The 21066-nt window shown below is 44.9% G+C and overlaps 1 protein-coding gene and 1 long non-coding RNA gene across 2 annotated transcripts; one reads left to right on the top strand and one right to left on the bottom strand.

Annotated features, from left to right (window-relative positions):
* Window positions 1-19273, top strand: mthfr (methylenetetrahydrofolate reductase (NAD(P)H)). Its single transcript, XM_085780725.1, has 12 exons — window positions 1-102; window positions 2166-2427; window positions 2788-3026; window positions 3228-3338; window positions 9391-9584; window positions 9664-9914; window positions 11170-11304; window positions 11403-11583; window positions 14646-14828; window positions 14926-15027; window positions 15120-15239; window positions 18982-19273. The coding sequence occupies exons 2-12, from the start codon at window positions 2180-2182 to the stop codon at window positions 19201-19203; spliced, it is 1986 nt and encodes a 661-aa protein (XP_085636851.1). The 5' UTR covers window positions 1-102; window positions 2166-2179; the 3' UTR covers window positions 19204-19273.
* LOC146983897 (uncharacterized) lies at window positions 19132-20541 on the bottom strand. Its single transcript, XR_015036125.1, has 3 exons — window positions 20468-20541; window positions 20308-20430; window positions 19132-19248 (listed from the first exon to the last, which is right to left on the bottom strand). It is a non-coding gene; the product is annotated as an uncharacterized LOC146983897 (long non-coding RNA).
* Window positions 20542-21066: the final 525 nt, after the last annotated feature.

The raw sequence follows: 21066 nt of genomic DNA, 5'->3' as shown, positions 1-21066 counted from the left end.
CTCAGTCCCCTACGCTGTGGCTGCTAATGTGCTTTCTCAGATGGACCCGGTGTAGGACACTCGAAGCACGAAGAGAACCGGCCAGACCAGGTGGGAGAACCGGTGTGTAGCTACTTCACTTCCCCGCTGCATGTACCCGGGCTGACCGAAGGTAACTCCGCGTTTCTCCTTTAAGTTTGAAGCGCTAACGTGGCTCGTGGACACAGTCTAACTTACTAGCTAGCTGTTCTGAGCCCAGCCGACAGAGACACGCACGAGTCTGGGGTCTCTGCGGGTCTCTGAGGACCCTCTGAAATCGCCCGGTCCATGTTTCTTCTTCCTCCCAAAAGGTCTGTGTAAGCGGGACAGACACGGGATGGAGGTTCGGAGGTTCGCTGTTTTCAGTCTGGACGCTGGCAACATGCTGGTGACTGGGTCAATGTAAACAAACAAAAGCAGCATGTTTAAAGAGACACAACAAGTCATCTAGCTGTGCTTTTGTTTGTGTAGTGTTGTGTCCAGACAGTCAAACATGCCAGAATGAAACAATGTAATGTAATGAAACAGTTGTATGTTCAGAAACAGAACACAAATAACTCGGCAAGAATAACACAGACTTTCAACTCTATAAGGGAGAGAGAAATATAGTGAGATTGAGAGGGAGAAAGAATTAAAGCAATGAGACAAGATTGTGTGTGTGTGTGTGTGTGTGTGTGTGTGTGTGTGTGTGTGTGTGTGTGTGTGTGTGTGTGTGTGTGTGTGTGTGTGTGTGTGTGTGTGTGTGTGTGTGTGTGTGTGTGTGTGTGTGTGTGTGTGTGTGTGTGTCGGTTCAGAGTACCCCTGGCCAAAAAAAGACCTACAAGAACTCTTTTATCCGTACTGCAGTGCGTATTTTAAACGAAAAGAAATAGGTACCTGTTTTTAGGGCAAGATCTATCTGCTGTTGCAGCTTGTATGTGAGCACCACAGGAATTTTAGAATTTTTATGGTTTTTATGTGAGATCTTTTAATGTGAGTTTTTATGTTGGTGTCTGTATGTTTATGTTTAACTGAGCCTAAACAGATGACAATTTTCTGTTCTTGTGACAGACAATAACGTTTTTTGAATTTAATTGAATTTAATTGAAATAGCACATTACTTGTCAATGGTCCAGACAGTCAGTGCAGTCAGTCAGCACATGAGTGATGCAACACATTGAAATCACAGGAACATCTTTTGTGCCCAGCCTCCTCCCATTGGAAAAAAATCATGACAACACAGGCAGATTTGCATAAGAAAACTATAAATGACCTCAGGTACTCAGTGGCATTACCATTACCTTTCAGACGCACATGGTTCTAGTTCTGGCTCCATCCTGGAGTCTCAGAACCTTGGTGCTTTCTGATGAACCAGTTCACACCAGTTTAAGTGGAACCAAAGGGGGGGTCCGTTAGTCTGCTTTACACAACATGGCAACATCTTTGCTTTATTGCTGTCTCAGTAATCTTTCTTCAGATTTTTTTTTTAAGTTTTTAATGAATTATTGGGTCTGGTATTGCAGTGAACCCAGCCTTGGCCATCTCTTCCCCAAGTTCAAAGATAAGAATGACTTTACTTTATTGAGGCCCAAAGGGAAATTCACACAACTTGTTCTTTCTTGTGCTGCTTTCTAGCTTTCCCTGAAACTCTGCAGACGTCCAAATCGGTGGCATTTCTTTAGCAGACCACTGCAAATTGTTTTTCTCAATGTTGTCAGTCGCTGTCCTCTCCTCCTCCTTCCTGCTCGTCTTCACAGCCGAGAATACGACACGCCCACTGATGAGGTCACGGTTCACAGGGAAGAACCAACTATTTTTTGGTTCCATTGAGAACTGACTTCTCAGGTTCGGAATCTGTTATTTTTTCGGTCTGGTTGCGCTGGCCAGTTCAAAATTGGGTTTGAGAACCAGAACGGTGTGAAGGCCCTATGTGTGACTGGTGGAGGGCGTGCAGCCACTGGCCACTGTCAGAGTTGTAACTTCTGCTGACAACAGTAGTTTATAAAATGTCCTGTTGGTGCCATTTAATCAGACTAATCTATTATCAGCTGACCTCTAGACCAGCCTGGGAGTAGTTAGTCGTAATGTCTGCAGCACTGATGAGCAGAGTCTGATTCATCTTTTGTCATCAACTTTTGTCTCCTTGTCTCAGTGTCTCAGTGTCTCAGTGTAATCTACCATCATGGTAAACCAGGTGCAGCGAGGGGATGGCAGCTGGCAGTCATGCAAGAGCGACTCCAGTGGAGCCAGCAACAGTGGCGGGGAGAGCTCCAAGGAGAGTTCCCGCTGCTCCACACCGGTGCTGGATGCAGACCGGACAGACAGGCTGCGGGACAAGATGCGGAGGAGGATGGAGTCTGGAGACCGCTGGTTCTCACTGGAGTTCTTTCCTCCCCGCACGGCCAGTGGAGCTGTCAACCTCATCTCAAGGCATGTCGAATCAAACCGGGCCAGAATGAAATCTTTCATCCAGGAAGCATGATGTATAGAAACAACATTGCCTGTACTAAAGTGGGACACAGGGACAGGGTTAAAGAGCTCACAAATTCTTTGTCCTCTTGCAGCCTAGTCCAGGAATGGCGAGCTAGTAGCTCCAAGAGGCTTGTTGTAATCTTTGGAGCTAAACATCTGAGAGCTTAGTGTGCCCTAATGTTACAGTAACCTATTTTCATTTAGCTAAACTTGTAGAATAGAAGCCGCTTGAAAGTACAAAGACCATAGGCATCACTAATCAGAAATTGTCCTCATGGTTTCCCTAACCATTTCTTTCTTCACACCCCTGTCCATCAGATTTGACCGTATGGGCTCCGGAGGTCCTCTGTTCATCGATATTACCTGGCACCCAGCAGGGGATCCCGGTTCAGACAAGGAAACCTCATCCATGATGATTGCCAGTACAGCGGTCAACTATTGTGGCCTGGAGAGCGTCCTCCACCTGACCTGCTGCAACCAGACCAAAGACAAGATCACTGGCTACCTGGCCAAAGCAAAGCACCTGGGCCTCAAGAATATTATGGCCCTCAGAGGAGGTAGGAGACTGTAGGAGATGTTCCTATTCCTTCCTGTTTCCTCAACCGGTGTATTGGCCAAAACTGAACACTTTGACAGCAGAACCAAGTGCTAAGTCCCTTATCGGAGACTATTCTACATCACTTTGGATTTCTGTAGTTGTAGCAGTCCTCCTAACATGTGGCTGCCAGCTGAGGTGTTGTATTGTGATGTCTCCACAGATCCAGTGGGGGCAGACTGGGAGGAGGAAGAGGGAGGCTTCAACTACGCCATCGACCTTGTTAAACACATCCGATCTGAGTTTGATGACTACTTTGACATCTGCGTAGCTGGTATGTGTTCAACGTCCAGATCACTGGTAGACAGTTAAAGGGATATTTCAACATTTTGGCAAATTTGCCTATTGCCATAATCCCTATAGTCATATAGGAGTAGGTTCATTACCTTTAATTGTCGGTGTAAGCTGTTTTTTTTTTTTTAGATTGGCAGGGGAGTACGGAAGCTGCACGGTACAGTGTTTCCCACAGGATTTCAGGAGACCATGGCGCGACGGGAGGGGGGGGGGGGGTTTACGGGTCGTTGGTCCGACAGGGGGGCGATATAGCGCTGCAGCTGAGCAATTAGCGCGATATAGCGCATTTAGCGTGCGCCCGTGTCTGTGTATCTATGTGCAGGCAGAGATCAGAGATGGTGTTTTAAATAACCATGCTAGCGCACCAGCTCTCATCTCATGCCAGTCAGCCTCTCAAACTGCCACCTCTCTCGCATACGTGAGAGAAAAAAAAAAATTATTTTTTTTCTGTGAGAGACTGGCGGGCCGCCACAGACTCGTTAATTAATGGGAAACACTTCGGTATTTCCACATTTCACTCATCAAACTAAATACACAATACTTTTTTCATCCATTCATCTTCTATACCGTAGGGATGTGCACGGTTACCCGAGTACCTGGGTACCTGAGTAGGCAATCTGCTACTCGGTTATGAATTTATTATCCGGTTAACCTAGGATTAAAAAAACGGCACGTTCAGTGTTTCCCCCAGAAAATTTGTTAGTTAAGGTGGTGTCTGACCTGTCGACGGGGGGGGGGGGGGGGGGGGGCGGATCTGTTGACAGGGGGGGGGGGGGCGCGGATCTGTTGACGGCCGCCTTAACAGGAAAGCGCTGCGGGAAACCCTGACGTTAGAGCGCAGTCTAGTGTCGGATCAAACTACATTACTATACCATGCCATGGTTCAGCTTTTTGTAGTGTTAAACAGTTTCGGATCAAGCAACGTGATTTTCTGCTGTGTAAAAGCGTTTTTGGATAGAGCTCGGACTTTCAAACCTTTTACAAGAATCTGTGGTGGTTCCCTCGGCGTAAACCGTCGGCAGGGAGACGACAGGTGTCATCAAGTCTGTTAGAAAATATGCTTTCAGTTTACAAACATTCTGAAACCTTCCCAGTTATTTCCTGGAACGATGCGAGGTAGAGAGGACCGAAGGCACCAAAATGTAGTGTGGACTAATAAATAAGCACCGCTAATGGTTTAGAAAGAAGAAGAAAACGTTTTCTCCTCCGAGGTAGCCGTGGCATAAATGCGCTGCGCTCAGCGCTCAGAGCACATGCAGCGCATTTATTCCCCGGCATAAAGGTGCACATATGCCCCATATGTGCAACTTAAACTCCAGTCTCTACTCTTACTATCCACCTGATATTTTGTCTGACGACGCTGTGTGTCAGTAATGCGGACTGGCTGCGCTCTGTCCGTCAGACATGACGTCATTTTATTTTTTATAACAGTATTCGGTTACCCGGGTACGACAAGGTTAGGTTACTCGGTTAGAAAATTATTCGAAATGCCCATCCCTACTATACCGCTTATCCTGCACTAGGGTCACAGGTGAGCTGAAGCTTATCTCAGCTGACTTCGGGCGAGAGGCGGGGTACACCCTGGACAGGTCGCCAGTCTATCGCAGGGCTGACATACAACCATTCACACCTATGGGCAATTTAGCGTCGCCAATTAACCTAACCTGCATGTGTCTGTGGGAGGAAGCCGGAATAACCGGAGAGAACCCAGGCATGCACGGGGAGAACATGCAAACTCCACACAGAAGGGCCCCAGCAGGCCGGCGGGTTCGAACCCACAACCCTCTTGCTGTGAAGCAACAGTACTAACCACTGCACCACCGTGCCGCCCTAAATAAACAATCCAAAATACACAATCCAACAACTCCAAAACGCTCTGGTGGACAAGTTGTGACCTGCACATTCACCATGCTATGAGATAATAACGTATAATTAAAGCCGCAAGCAGCGATGACGGGCCCTCGCTCTCCCATGCGACCACGGGGGCCTGAGGCATGTCGGGGCTGTGGCGTGAAGCAGAAAGGTAGAAAAAACCTGGGAGGAGGCAAAAAATGCAGTGTTTTGTTCATCCACCAGGTGGCGCAAAGCAGTTGTGGGTGGGTGCGTTCAGGGGTGGCCCCTCATCAGTCATGTGAAGTTTGGAGTGAATCGGACAAAGCATGAAGGAGTTATGAGAGGTTGATGGTTCATCCACCAGGGGGCAGTAGAGTGTAACAAAACATGGGTGTTGTGTTGTGTTCAGGGTGGGACAGTCATTACACATGTGAAGTTTCGTGGAAATCGCACAATGTTGATGTAAAATATGGCACTTCCTGTTTCCACTAGGGGGCGACACGAGTGAGATCACCTACGAGCATATGGAGACGTTGAGGTCGTCACCCTTGACCTGTGTATCAATTTTCATGATGATACGAGTTCATTAAAGCCATCAAAAAGCCAAACGTATTTTCATGGCAAGAAATGGTCGCCGCATCGCCGCACGGACGTCATTACTCGTAGCTTCACAGCGTTCATAATGTAGCTTCACCAACTAGTTCTGCATGTTTTAGAAGTGGAATGAAGTTGATGGGGTCAATTGTGTGGCATCAGTACACGTTAAAGTAAAAAGTGGTCACTTCCTGTTACCACCGGGGGGCGCTATGAATAAAGTTGGAAGTTAATATATCAGGACGTTCAGGGCGGAGCCATCGTCATGTCCAGCAAATTTGAAGCTGTTGTCATTAAGTATGTGGGCGTGAGAGCTGTTTGAAGTTGGATGCCGTGCTCCGAAACAGTTGCCAAAGTTCATCGAGCCCTAGCAGCCACGCCCTATGACCTACACACCTGCAGAGCACAAGATAAGATCACCATGGGGTCTCGATGCTGGAAAACAAAAATGAAGACGATCGAGTGAAATCCCTAGGACGAGTTCGTTAAAATACAACATGTGGTAATCACGCCAAAATCAAAATGGCTGACTTCCTGTTTGGAGTAGAGCATTGCTGTCAGAGACTTTTTTGTTCGCACCTATGTACCGATTTTCATGTTCCTAGTCCAAAAAAAGACCTATGGTGAGGGGTATTGTAAAAATTAAAGGGAGCGCTATAGAGGCATTTTGCCCCGCCCATGGGCATTGCCCCTATCAGATGAAAGACCTTGCCACCCTTGACCTCTGTATCAATTTTCATGATGATGCGAGTTCATGAAGACATTAAAAAGCTAAACGTATTTTCTTGGCGAGGGATCGATAGTCGCCGCAACGCCACACGGACGCCACGCGGACGCCATTACTCGTAGCTTCACAGCATTCATGATGCAGCTTCAACTTGTTCTGCATGTTTTAGAAGTGGAATGAAGTTGATGGGGTCAACTATGTGTCATCAGTACCTGTAAAAGTAAAAACTGGTCACTTCCTGTTACCACCGGGGGGCGGTATGTGTTACGTGGGAACTTGATAGCAGCTGTGTGTGTGTCAGCTGCGGAGTCATCGCCATGTCCAGCAAGTTTGAAGTTGCTGAGATAAAGTATGTGGGCGTGAGAGCTGTTAGAATTTGGATGGCGTGCTCCAAAACAGTTGCCAAAGTTCATCGAGCCCTAGCAGCCACGCCCTATGACCTACACACCTGTACAGCACAAGATAAGATCACCGTGGGGTCTTGATGCTGGAATAAAAAATTAAAGACGATCGAGTGAAATCCCTAGGACGAGTTCGTTAAAATACGAGGTGTAGGAATGGCCAAAATCACGCCATCAGCGAAAATTCAAATCAAAATGGCCGACTTCCTGTTGGGATTTCACCATGACATTAAGAGGCTTTTTTTGTGCGTCTTGGCAGGATCTAATTGGTGGGTTTATAGATTAGTGCGGCACGATTAATCTAATCGCAATCGCAAACGCGATGTCACGCCGTGTCATTACGTAATTGCACGAAAGAGTGCGATTGGCGATTTAAAGTACATAAATGTGCGTAAACGGGACTTTATCTCCTGTAGTGTGTGGAGCAGAGCCGCTAATGTGTGCAGCATAGCAGACTCCGTCAGTAGTCATGTGACCAGCAGGTCTGATCACGTGACTACCCAGCTGGCAGACAGCGCTCCGTGTGCTGCAGGACCATAGATATATATAAGAACTAGATGACTCACCCGCAGCTGTTTCCCAATGACAAAGCGTAGCCAGTACGGCGGCCATCTTGGGACGGGCAACTCTCTCCCCCAGAGCATTAAGCCTATGGTGCATGTTCTGCTATAATGACCATAACTTGCTCAGTTTTTGTCCGATTTCAAAACGGTTTGATTTTTATGAACGTCTATGCAGTTATGATGCAGCATATTTAGAATCACGGATAATTTTAATAATGTATATTTTTTTGTAAAAGTAACATTATAGTGACATTATGCAAATAGTTAAAGTAATAGCTACATACTGATTTATTTTTCACAGAGTTATGAATCGTTTTTTTAGTAAAGATGACTGGATCACCTATCTACTGCACTGTAACTGCAGCCAGAGTCAGAGAGAGTTGCCCGTCCTCATATGGCCGACTGTGAGCTACGCCTGCGTGTAGTCAGATCCACCCCCTTGTGCAGGACCGTCTCCCCGTGATTACAGCAGGTGTGGGGCTTTAGCGTCACGGAGCTGTGTTTTCCTCCGCAACATGTGCAGTGCGTTTAAAAAACGAGGAGGTATATGCCTGTTGGGGCGAACGACCAGAAAGCTTCGGTGTTTGGTTTTCTTTTAACTGTCTTTTTTATTTATTTGTTTATTTTTATTTTACGGTAACAGCCACACTCATTTGCCGTCTCCTCTCGTCTCCTCCGTTGCGCGCGCGCGCGTGTGTGTGTGTGTGTGTGTGTGTGTGTGTGTCTGTCTGTCTGTCTGTCTGTCTCTGTGTTACCTGTGTACCTGTGTGCTGTGAGAGGAGGGAGGGGGGAGAAAGGCATTGTAATAAATGATGGCATCGCAGTAGACTATGAAACTGCACAAAAAGTTACCTATTTTTATTTAATACAAAGATACTGTAAGGAAACACTTATTATTTGAGAAATACACTCCTAAAATATGGTTATTTCCTGTGCTGTGCTTGATAATCAAGCAAATAGACTCCTTACAGCATTAATTTACAATATCGTAATCGCAAATCGCAATATTTTTCACCATAATCGCACATTTTTATCAAATCGTGCAGCACTATTATAGATCATGCCAAGACGGTGGCTCTGACTACTGCTGCTGCTGTCAGAGCCTGGGCAGGAGGCTGCGCACGGCTTCCACGATGGTGCATTCAGGTTGCCTCTGAAAATGAAATGATCGATTTAACCATGGAATTTACCGATGTAGAAGGCTAGAAGAGATTCATCGCAAATTCAACCATAAATTATGTCCGATGTACCCTGAATATACCGGTGCAGTCGCATCGCATACGTTTATATCGGACCACCGATATGAATCGGTGAATCTTCACATCCCTAGTCTAGGTGAAACTGCCAAGAGGGGCTGAATTTTTTTAATATGCCTAGGGGGCGCCATTTAGCCATTTGGCCACGCCCATGTGCGATGGCACCAAAATATGAAAATTTTGCGCACTCTGGACATGTGTGCAAATGTGCATAACTTTTCGAGCATGGGAAAGTCCCCAAAAATGCGATCTTTGACGGGTAAGAATAATAAGAGACTTGCAGTCGCCGCTCGGGCCCTAATTATGTAACACTACGACACATGAAGCAAATACTCTGAACTACTTGCTTTTGAAATCACTTTGCCAAGCAGCCGAGTCTGAAATGTAGTTCCGGCTACGTATTTACCTCGAAAACAACTCCACTTAGTAATGTTCCATTATTATCTCATAGCGTGATAAATGTTCAGGTCACAACTTGTCCACCAGAGCGTTTTGGAGTTGTTCTGTCCCACCGATCGCAAAACGGCATGCACTGACAATTAAAGGTAATAAACCTACTGCTGTGACTATAGGGATTATGGCAGTGGGTGAATTAGCCAAAATGTTAAACTATACCTTTAACGTGGAGGAAATGATTGAAATGTGCTGCTGTATCCAGGTTACCCCACAGGTCACCCTGAGGCAGAGAGCTATGAGCAGGATCTGACTCACCTTAAGGAGAAGGTGAATGCAGGAGCAGATTTTGTCATCACCCAACTGTTCTTTAGGGCGGACACATTCCTCAAGTTTCTGGACGACTGCCGGGCAATTGGCATCACATGTCCCATCCTACCTGGAGTCTTCCCCATTCAGGTAATCACTAGTCCAGGAACAACAAACAAACCAACTAATAATTCAGGATTCAGCTTGACTTGAACTTGTTTCTCTCCAGGGTTATCAGTCCCTGCGTCAGCTGGTCAAGCTGTCCAAACTGGAGATACCTGAGGAAATCACCAGAGTCATTGAGCCCATCAAAGACAACGACGCTGCTATCCGTAACTATGGCATCCACCAGGCAGTGGAGATGTGCCGTGTGCTGTTGGACAGTGGGAAGGTACCAGGCCTCCATTTCTACACTCTGAACCGAGAGGTGGCCACCATGGAGGTGCTCCGGCAGCTGGGGCTGTGGACAGAAGACCCCAGGTCAGTGACCCCTCCGTCTGCTCACAGATCTGATTGACCTTGGAGTGGTTATTGATCATAAGCTGTGCTGGAAGCCACATATCAACTTCTTAAAGAATAAAATATCAAAAACCATGGCAATTCTATATAAATGTAAAAATATCTTAATAACAAATTCAAAAAATTTTTTGTATCAATCCCTAATAAAACCATACATAACTTATTGTATAGAAGTGTGGGGACACACATTCAAGTCAGTCACCAAACCAATTTTTCTACTTAAAAAAAAAAGCTATGACACTTATAAACAAAGTCGATTATAAGCATCCAACTAATCAATTATAATGAACTCAAATTCAAACAACTGGTGGATTTCAAAACTGCACAGCTTATGTTCAAAATTAACAACAACATGCTGCCTGACTGTATTCAGAAAATCTAAGACAAAGCCATTACAATTTCAGAGGGGTATGTATATTTAGAAAGTTAAAAACCAGAACCAACACCAAATTACAATGCACTACGGTAACAGCTGTTAATTTATGGAACAAATTGGAGAATGACTTAAAAACATGCAATACCATAATCTTATTTTAAAAAGTACGTAAAAACAGGATGGTTAATTTATATAAGTTAGAGTAATGAGTGGTGACACGTGCTATGCTGCTGCTATTTTTGTTTTGTTTTGTTCTGTATGTTTGATTGTCTTTTTCTTTTCTTTTTTTCCTATTTTTTTGAGGAGGAAGGAAGTAGGGGAGGAAGAAGGGAAAGGAGAAGAAGAAGGAAGGGAAAGGAAAGGAAGAAGAAAGGGAAATCAAATTAAGCAGCTTCTCTCTTTTCACTCTTTTGTGATTGCTTATTTCTTTTATTAATAAATAACAAATTGTACATCTTAAAACTTTTAAATTAACTTGAGTAACAGGGTAGGTGTAATAAGCTATGCTTCAGCCTATGCCTTTTCGGTCCAAATTTTCTTTTTCTGTTTACTTATTGTTTACTCTGATCGATGTTATTTTTTTATTTTATTTTTTTCTCTCTGGTCTTGTTACTTAATAAATAATAATTCATTAATTTTGTATAGCGCTTTTTCAGTGACCCAAAGACGCTTCTTGTACTTCTCTTTTAATGACATGTATTGACCGAAATAAACGAAACGAAACGAAATATCAAGTCTAAACAGGTTTAAACGGAACCAAAGAGCTGACTTGGTGAATCTGGCTGTGTGGAGAGAGGGTTCCTGCTTTTTGGCTGCGATTCCGATTGTCTTTGTTTCCAGGCGGCCTCTTCCCTGGGCTGTCAGCGCCCATCCCAAACGAAAGGTAGAGGACGTTCGACCCATCTTCTGGGCCTCCAGACCCAAGAGTTACATATACAGAACCCAGGACTGGGATGAGTTCCCCAACGGCAGATGGCAAGCTCCATTACACCCTCGACAGATTTTTAGTGACAAAAGTGAAGTAGTGGTTTCAGTATCAGTGAATAAATGTCAAATCTGTTTGACTTCTTCAGGGGCAACTCCTCATCTCCAGCTTTTGGCGAGTTAAACGACTACTACCTGTTCTACTTGAAGAGCAAGTCATCCAAAGATGCTCTGCTGCAGATGTGGGGGGAGGAGCTGATGAACGAGGAGAGTGTGTTTGAGGTGTTCACCTGCTACATCACAGCTCAGCCCAACCGCAGTGGACACAAGGTAAACAGAGACACACTACAGGACAACACCCGGTGTCCTGCAGTGTCTCTTGATGCAGTCACAACATCATCACTACTTACTGAAACTCCAACTATAGAATTCCTGTGTGAGACTGCGATGTTAAAATCTCTGACAAAGCAACGAGGTGTGATCACTTTTGCTGTCTCAAATCAGACACTGTAGTACATGTAGTGTAAGTGGTTCACATGTGTGTGAATTTCAGTCGCCACAAATCAAACACTGCTGTTGTGCAAACGTGGCAATCACAGCACGTGACCTTGACGGTCACCAAGCTGCCACCTGCTTTGTTCACTTGACATGAACTGAAGGAAAAACATGCTCACCGGGGAATTGACCATTTCTGGTTAACTGGGAGTTTTGTGGGCCACTGGGCGGAGCCTGAGACTTACAGGTGGGGGAAACTGAATGAGAGCATGTTCACAGTGTATTAAGGCCTTTGAACACTGAGTCCGTTTTTTTCGTCCGAGATTGCGGCACGAAAAAAAAAAAGACCTCATGTTGTTGTCTGTCATTTAAGTTTTCGAAACAGGTTTGATTTTCAGTGTTTTCCACAACCGTGACAATGCTTTCTGGCCAATCACATCAGTGTTTCGAGGCTGTTAGGTCCTGGTGTGTGTGTGTGTGTGTGTGTGTGTGTGTGTGTGTGTGTGTGTGTGTGTGTGTGTGTGTGTGTGTGTGTGTGTGTGTGTGTGTGTGTGTGTGTGTGTTGTGTGTGTGTGTGTGTGTGTGTGTGTGTGTGTGTGTGTGTGTGTGTGTGTGTGTGTGTGTGTGTGTGTGTGTGTGTGTGTGTGTGTGTGTGTGTGTGTGTGTGAGATAACTGATCATGATAATTCAACAGCTCATTTAGAAGCAGCTCTCTTTGCTCTTGACGTCCTCTTATTATTATTTCTTGACAAGTGAGAGGACCACAAAGTCACCCTCACTGAGTGACAACTTTTGTCTCCCTTTCCCAAGTTTGGAACAGAATATAAATGCATGCGATTGAAACACATCGGACTCGGTGTGTAAGACGTCTGTACGTAATGATTTTTGTCAGGTGACAGATTAAAGGTTCATGAGGCAAGATTTGTGAAGAAACATGCGTTTTAAGTTTTTTACTGCTAATGGGCGATGAAGCGTTCAAAACCAAAAAGAATGAGCCCACTCGCGTATCTCTCCGTTGCCTTGAACAGGCTGTGTGCTGCATAATGCGCTGCAATTCTGGGTCCGAATTTCCCGCGCTGTCCGCGGATGTGACATCAAATGACGCTGCATGCGCGTCCTCGACAGCTTTGGTTTTCCACCGCTTGCGACCAGCGGTGGTCGGCGGATGTCTTGCAGTCTAAACAGTTATGTGAGCAGCGAGTAGAGAAATAACGTCACTTTCTTAAATTTTAATATTTTTTCATGCGAGAAAGTGACAGTTTAGATTCCCAATCTGTTTTTCGGAGGAGTGCAGAGCCACACACGAGCGGCAGCAGTGGCTCGTCACAGAGGCTGCAGCCGGAGAGCTGAGCTCATCGGCCGGTCAGCCTCTGTTCTCCTCCCAGGGAAGAAAACGAGCCGAGTAACTTCCCCACAGGTTTTTAGAGGTTTTCTGCCGGCTGGTTGAATTGTTTTTAGGAGATAAATGCTGGTCTCATTGATGAAATCTAACAATTGTGGCAGTCGCATTAGTTCATTTGAATGAAAAGTGAAGCTTCAGGTGTGTGTGAGCAGCGCAGCCTTGGGGCTCTGTACAAAAATCACCATATTTAGGCTACTTCAATAAATGAATAAATAGTTTTACAATGAGCCGATTGATTCATCCGTGGTCAGTTTATCCAAACAACGCCTGTAAGGAAATTCTCCGACGTGTTCGGAGGAGTGCAGAGCCACTAGAGCAGCCGAGCGGCACCAGCGGCTCGGCGGCGGCGGCGGCCGGTGTGCTGCTGACCTGATGCCTGGGCGGTCAACCTCCGGGTGTCGTGGTAAATTGAGCACTGTACAACGAGCGCGGCATGGCGCATTTACTGTTTATTAACAGCCAAGCGCGACGTGTGTGTGTGTGTGTGTGTGTGTGTGTGTGTGTGTGTGTCGTGAGAAAGACAGCAGGTAGGGGCTGACTGGCAGAGATGAGAGATAGTGAAAGCTGTTCTTTTTTTCTGTAAGAGACTGCTGCGGCGGACCCAAACGAAACTGTGGCGGCTGATTAATGGAAAACACTGGTATAGTAACGTTATGCCGTTTCCAATTCAGCCACAGTGTCACTGTCACATCATCAGCTGCACTGCTGTGGAGAGTTGATGCGCGCTCCCGCACCAGCTTGGCTGATGGCTGCAGTAACCCTGACGGCTGCTATGGCCGTTGTATCGCTAATGAGTTTTATTCCTTGATCTTGCCTCAAGCTCCTTTAAAGCAGTACTAAAGAACTTTCAGTTTTGGTTGAGTTTGGCGGCGCCAGTGGCCCAAAGCGGTAGTGTTTTGCTTGAAGGAAGACTCCATTTCCCATGAGCACTAGCGCGTACAGCAGTAAACATCCTGATCTCCCGGTGCATGGAAATTAACAGAAGACGTCCAAACTAAGTTTGTGTCACCAGCGGATCATTTCACAGTAAACACACATACACAATCCGACGGAAAGGTGCCGCATTGCCTGCTCCCTCCTCGTCGTCACTCGCGAAAGTGAAAGTGAAACTTTAGTGAGAGCCGGTGTCCTACCATGCTCCTCAAAGCTGCTTAGTGCCAGTGAAGGCAATACAGACCCCCTCAGGCCATGACAGAGGTGTCATTCAACCTGTTGTAAGTCGATGTACCATCACAAAAGTTATGAAAATATTATATGAAGGTTGAAAAGTTCCTCAGTGTTGGTTTAAAAAAACGCATACGAAAATAATGGACTCGGTGTGCAAAGACCTTCAGTCATGTAGTGTTTTTCAAACTTGAGTCCCATGGAGTCAGGGTACAGTTAGCCTAGCTAAGCATGAAGACTGGAAGTGGGGAGACAGCTAGGTTTGGACAAAGACATCAGGTCACAAACTGTCATCATATCCAAGACTCCAGGTTTCTTCTCCTTGTGCCAGGTGATGTGTTTGCCGTGGAACGATGAGCCTCTGGCCCCAGAGACCAACCTACTGAAGGATGAGCTGGAGAAGGTGAACAGACGAGGAGTCCTCACCATCAACTCTCAGCCCAGCATCAACGGCAAATCTTCCACAGACCCTGTAGTGGGCTGGGGACCTGCCGGAGGTTACGTCTTCCAGAAGGTAGTGGACACTGTTGGTCTTGTTGGTGTGTTTTGGATGGAGTGGTTCAGGAGAGGGAGGGGTTTGGCTCATGGTCCTCTTGTTGTAAATTCAACAGGCCTACCTGGAGTTCTTCACATCCAGTGAAAACGTCAATGCTCTCCTTAAAGTATTGAAGAAGTACGAGCCCCGTGTCAACTACCATATCGTCAATGTGCATGTAAGTTTAAACAGCGAGTTTGTCTGAGTTTGTGCGTTTTGTACGTTTGTCTTTGGGTCTACATCGCATCATGGTGAACATTTTGTGTTCAGGGCCGTAACCTGACCAACGCCCCCGACCTGCAGCCCAACGCGGTGACGTGGGGGATCTTCCCTGGCAGGGAGATCGTTCAGCCCACGGTGGTGGACCCAGTCAGCTTCATGTCCTGGAAGGTAAGAGACCATCCTGCTGTCCTTCAGCCTTGTTCTAGCTGCCATCCTCAAGTAACCAACAATATGTTTGTATATTAAAGGACAATTCCGGGCAAATTCAACTCGGGGGTGTATTTTCCTAACATTTTAGGTCTAAAAGAAGGAATCTGAAGATTTTCAGTTTAATTGCTCCTGTTTTGCGGTAGTTGTGTCTGTCCCCGCGTCGCCATGGCAGCAATGAATGGGAGCGGATGCAAGTTCTGCTGCTGTTTACAGCCCTCAAAGCCGCAATTTTTTTCCACAGACAGCGTCAGATGGCGACTCAAACATGCACCGAGAAGTTTATTTACTTCAAGCAAGCCGACATGTTTGTAAAACTAGATCTAATTCAAAGTCTCCCGGAGCCTCGCATGAGACCCAAGTTGCCGTGCTCGGTGTGTTCACGTGCAGTGGGAAAGCTCCCGTTTGTGTCATAAACACAGGAATATCAACTCTTGACTTGCTTCAAGTAAAAAAAACTTCTTGGTGCATGTTTGAGTAGCCACCTGACGCTGTCTGTGGAAAAAAATGTACACTTGAAGTTGAATTTGCCCGGAATTGTCCTTTAAATATACAACAGTGCTCCGTGTCTTTTGTGGGATGTAGAGAACTGTCATCTATTGGCCTCCTCATGTTTCAACCATTTATTTGTAATGTAAGCAATAATAATACATTTCATCACATCATAATGTCATATTGATATACTATATTTCCTAAAGGGAACTATGCAAGTCAGGTCGTTTTTCCTCTGTGTTGCTAACCCTCCTCACCTCCATGTGCATTTGTTTACAACGAAGCCGGCGAGAAATCAATCAATAGAGCGGTGGATAACGTTATATGATGTTTGGACGTGTATATTTGTGTAGTCTTATCTGTCATAAACAAGAGATTAGGGTTTGTGTCGCGGTGCCCAGAGCTGGGACATCGGGTCAGTGGCGCTGATCTTACAAAGTTGTTTTTCAGCCAAGATTTAGTTTAGTTGAGTTTATTGTGGATCCCCATTAGTCACTGCCTCAGCAGCAACTATTCTTCCTGGGGTCCTACGTTACAATACAAAATCATATATATGCTCAATCTGAAAACACATATACAAATGTTACATAAAAGTTCAAATGTTTAAGAAATTTGAGACAATTCTCCAGGGGCCGTATTCACAAAGCCTTTTATCTTACCGCTAGGAGTGCTCCTAACTCGCGCTAAAAGTTTTTACGTAGGAGTTTTTTCTTAAAAGCTATTCACAAAGCCGCTGAGACCTACTCTTACTAAGGATAAATCACTAAGAGCAAACTAAGAGTGACGCCCCTGGTGACGCCCCGTTGCTATGGATTACGTCAATTCTCGTGCACGAATTCTCAACACGGTGATTGGTTGTTGAGTGCGGCGGCGCCCCCCCTCCCCTCCCCTCCCTCCTCCTTCTCCTCCTCCTCGCCGCCGGCCGCTCCGCTCCACTTTTTTTTTTTTTTTTTTGCCGTCAGGTCCGACGGGGCTTTTTAGATTGCTTCGAGTCCAAACCACTCTCTCTGCTGCCAAGTTGGGCTCTGAACTTTCTGTCTTTCTCTCTGCCATCTGCATCTTTCTGCGACAGTTTTTGTCGCGTCTCACTTTCTGCAGTGTGACGCTGTGCAAATGCAATGAGGGTCAGTGCGTCCACTCGCAAAGCAGCCGCTGGTTTTTTTTCTTCCCACATTTTAATATTAATTTTCACATTCGTTGACAGCCCTATATGGTGATCATAATAATGATGAGAAAAGAAAATGCATTACCCACATTTGTGGCCTATAGCAGGATTTGAACCCAGACTAACAATAAGTTTAGTATACTGGGGGAGCAGCCTTATCACATGAGCTATTACTACTAACAGATGTGTGTGTCTAGCGCACCCACCAACTTTTTAAAAATATTTTTGGCTCACATCAGCATGACTGCATCGCAGCAGTCGCAGTCACCTCGGTCCGACCGTTGTGACGCCTATATTGGACAGTTCGTCACCGTCACTACTCCCGTTTTATAGCGAAAATGTTGTAGATGACCCAAAAAAAAAAAAAAAAACACAGACAAAAAGGCACGTTGGGCATCAAAGGGCAAAGGGGCAGGTGCTCCAGCTCCCCCCTCTGCAGCAATTCGCAGTCCTCCATACATTTGCCTGGCTGCAGCCATTTCCGATTCTTTGTGAATAGGTCTTACTGAGTTGGGAGTCCTCACGAGGACTTTTAAGCTCTCCCAGACTTAGGAGCTACTTTTAGGCATAAAATACTTGAATTACTCTTATTTTAAAAAACTAGGAGTCCTAAATTTAAGACTGACACACCCACTTTTTTTAGGAGTTGCTCCTAAATTCGGCCCTTAGGAGCTACTTTTAACCTTAAGATTCTTTGTGAATACGGCCCCAGACCTATCCTGTAACAGCCTCCATTCTGCCTCTTAACAAGCTGCTTGTCATTTATTAAACAATAACAATTACTCCAAAGCTGTTTAATTAAGGTAAAAAATGTAGCATTGCTAGGGTAAAAATCCTGCATAGTTCCTCTTTAATAGTATATCCCCACTTTAAATTGAAATGAAATATGAGAAGAAGAACCCTGAATCAAAATCCTGCACGGGTCCAATTTTGGAACTCTGCCCTGAATCCTTCACAGTATCAAGATTAGATCACAGTCCTGATTCGGTTCATCACTGCAGAAGATTTTAATCCATTTGTCCAAAACTGTGTGGATGGTGAGGACCTTTGATTAGGAGAATGGCCAAAAGATCATGACAATCTTTGTTGGTAATTGATCTGCATCCTGTCTCTTCCCTGGTGTTATATCAACATCTTGAAGAGAAATTGTGATTCCTACCTGTCCAACACTTTAGTGCTTCTTTTGAATGATTGTCTGCTCGCCACTTTTCTTCCCACAGTCCTCTGTCACACTTTCTTCTTAGTTTATACAGAGTATTCATGAAGTGCTATATGTACAAATTTTAATTTGAGAGTTCATTAATTGCTCTTGTCCATCCTCCTGTTTCCCACATGCACTGAAACTCCTCAGACTTGGACAGCTGCTGGGGACAGTAGTTGTGGTTCTGCTCAGCTGGAGAGCTGGTACAAGTGGCACTGTGCCAGACTCACCAAGGTTACTGAGCAGAGCAAGAGGTGCTGTCACCAGCTGCAGTTAGCAGGCCAGTGGGCCAATGGGCATTGAACCTATTAAATGTAATTTCTAACTATATCTAGATTAATCTGAGTAGTAGTAGTAGTAGTAGTAATATATTGTGTAGATGGATCATGGTAAAGTAAGATTGTCCACAAAAGAAGATTGTTGAGATGATTGTTCAGTCCCCACTCATCTCCTGCAGTTGTGAAAGGTTCACACATGAAGTTTGGGGGGCTGGGTCAAATCCCTGTATTATGAAAAGGTCTAATGGGCTACGGAAGAGGATTAGGGCCGCTGTGGGGTGAAAAAAGTGAGTTCTGATTTTAAAGTCAGAATTCTGAGATTTATTTTGAGAGAGAAAAAATCCCCTTTGCTCCAGAGACAGTCTAGGAGATTTTTTTTTTTTTAACAATAAAAAAAAAAGTCTGAATTCTGAGGAAAAGGTCAGAACTCATTTTCTTTTCCACTGCGGCCCTAATCCTCTTCCATAAATGGGCAGAACTGTCACCATGTTGTGTTTGTGTGATTGATGTCACCAGCAGTTTTTTGGTCTGGTGGATCTTGTCTGACTGTCCCCATGTTGTCCCCAGGACGAGGCCTTCGCCTTGTGGATCGAGCAATGGGCCAAGCTGTATGAAGATGAGTCTCCCTCGCGGATGATAATCAAGTATATCCACGACAACTACTTCCTGGTTAACCTGGTGGACAATGACTTTCCTCTAGAGAACTGTCTGTGGCAGGTGATTGACGATATGTTTGAGCTTCTCGATGCTCCTCCAGAGACACTCAGTGACCTGACAGTGTCTGAATAAAGTCCCACATTTCACACAGGTTTTTTTAAGGAAAATAAAATAACACTATGGAGTAGGGGTGTCAACATCTACACGTGTAAATGGGTACACGGATAACAAATCATAACTGTTTCGAAAAATCAATAGCCGTTTACACGTCTTTTTTTCTTCTTCCTCCTCCTCGTTCATTTCTCACCAATATAGTATTTTTAGGGGTGATAATGTTGCCTGAAAGCTTCAGATAATAATGGAACTGCGTGTCAATCCCATGGATCTATAATATAATACATCCATGGTCAATCCTCCCTCACTTTATCTCCGCATAGCCTACCTGTCTCTCTCCAGCTGTCCTTTAAAAATAAAGGAAAGGGAAAAAAAAAAAACACCGACTCCTCCGGCCTGTACTGCGAAGGAGGCTCAACATAGCCAAGCTTTGTGTTCATGTTCCAGCTTAACAAAACCTCAAGTCCCGGTCTGAGTTAACACGGTACTACGAAGCTGGTTATCAAGCTGGTTATCAAGTTGCTCCAGCTCCACTGGACTTTCAAAGTAAAGGTGACGCAGCTGATACTGAGTTAAATAGTGAAACAGCGGCGCTTTTATAGCCGATTTTATGATTAAACTGAACATAACCTGGTCGGGACCAGGTTATGAGCTAAGCATAAGTTACCATGGTGATCTAGCCGGGTTAAAAGAGAGACACCTTTGTAGTACAGGAGAGCCTGGCTTTAGACTCAACATACCTCGCTAACCCACTAAACTGGCTTCACCCCTCCGTCTCCTCTCTCTCTTCACGCTCTGTGCCGGTGGGGTGCGTTCACGCTCAGCACAATGTCTGAACGGAGCGGAGCCCCAATGAGCCCCGCGGGCACACAAGCAGCGCATCAATGTCATCTTGCGGCCCGGAGCTGAAATCAAACGCACCCCTCCTGCTGCGGTCGAGTTGAACAAACTTGTAAATGAATGCAGCTCTCGATCCGACCCTTCCTTCTATTCTGACTCTTTTAAACAGAACCATTTGATTATATTATAGACATTTCGGCTCATATGCAACCCAGTATCATCTCTTCGGTTAGAAGCCTCGTTTACACGTGTAGAAAAAATTGTAAACGTTGACACCCCTACTATGGAGTCAATATTTTATGCATTATCAACAAAAGCTGCTATAAGAGTAAGAAGTGTATTTCACAGTATTTTCTTAAGACTTTTTATAAATGTTTTTTTTAAGCATTTGAGTTCATGGAAAATCTGATGGTAAAATGAACCAGCGCTGTCCTAGCTGAACAAGGAGGATCAGGACCATCAGTAGCTTTATCCATGAACTCCACTCAGACCCAGTTTCTTATGGACAGAGCTCACTGAAAAACAGCTCATGAGAAACTCCCATAAAAATGAATAATGAGTGCGCTGTGTACTTTTTTAAAGTGTTTCTCAGAAAATGTTTTATTTTCATAGAGGGAGAGTAAATCAGATTGTGTAGTTGAATAAGATTTTTGATAGTATACTGATGATAGATATGTACCGTTCTGAGTGAAACAGATGTGAGCTGTGTGTGAGTACAAGTTTTTAATCTCATGTTGATGCTGTAACGAGTAAGAAGAGTTGGACAAAGCGATGATGATCCTAGTTACACTGCTGCCTTAAAGGTTTTAAATGTCATATTTATTTGTTCTGCTGTTCAGTACTGTACTATGAGTAACCTGCTCACTGTGTTACTAAGCAGTTCACTTATATATTTATAATGAATGTGGAGCAGAGGTGAGGAGTCACATGATTTGAAAGTCAGACAGTTGTCTTAAATTGGAGGACTTGAGACTTGCTTGACTGATGTTGATGAAAGACTTGATTTGGAGTCAAGCATCAACCTCCTGAACTGAAAAAATG

Source organism: Trachurus japonicus, chromosome 7 (assembly GCF_045865225.1).
Source record: "Trachurus japonicus isolate A0001 chromosome 7, Traja_1.0".
Lineage (NCBI taxonomy): Eukaryota > Metazoa > Chordata > Actinopteri > Carangiformes > Carangidae > Trachurus > Trachurus japonicus.
The sequence above is the reverse complement of the archived record's forward strand: the minus strand, read 5'-3'. Positions and strand labels throughout refer to the sequence as shown.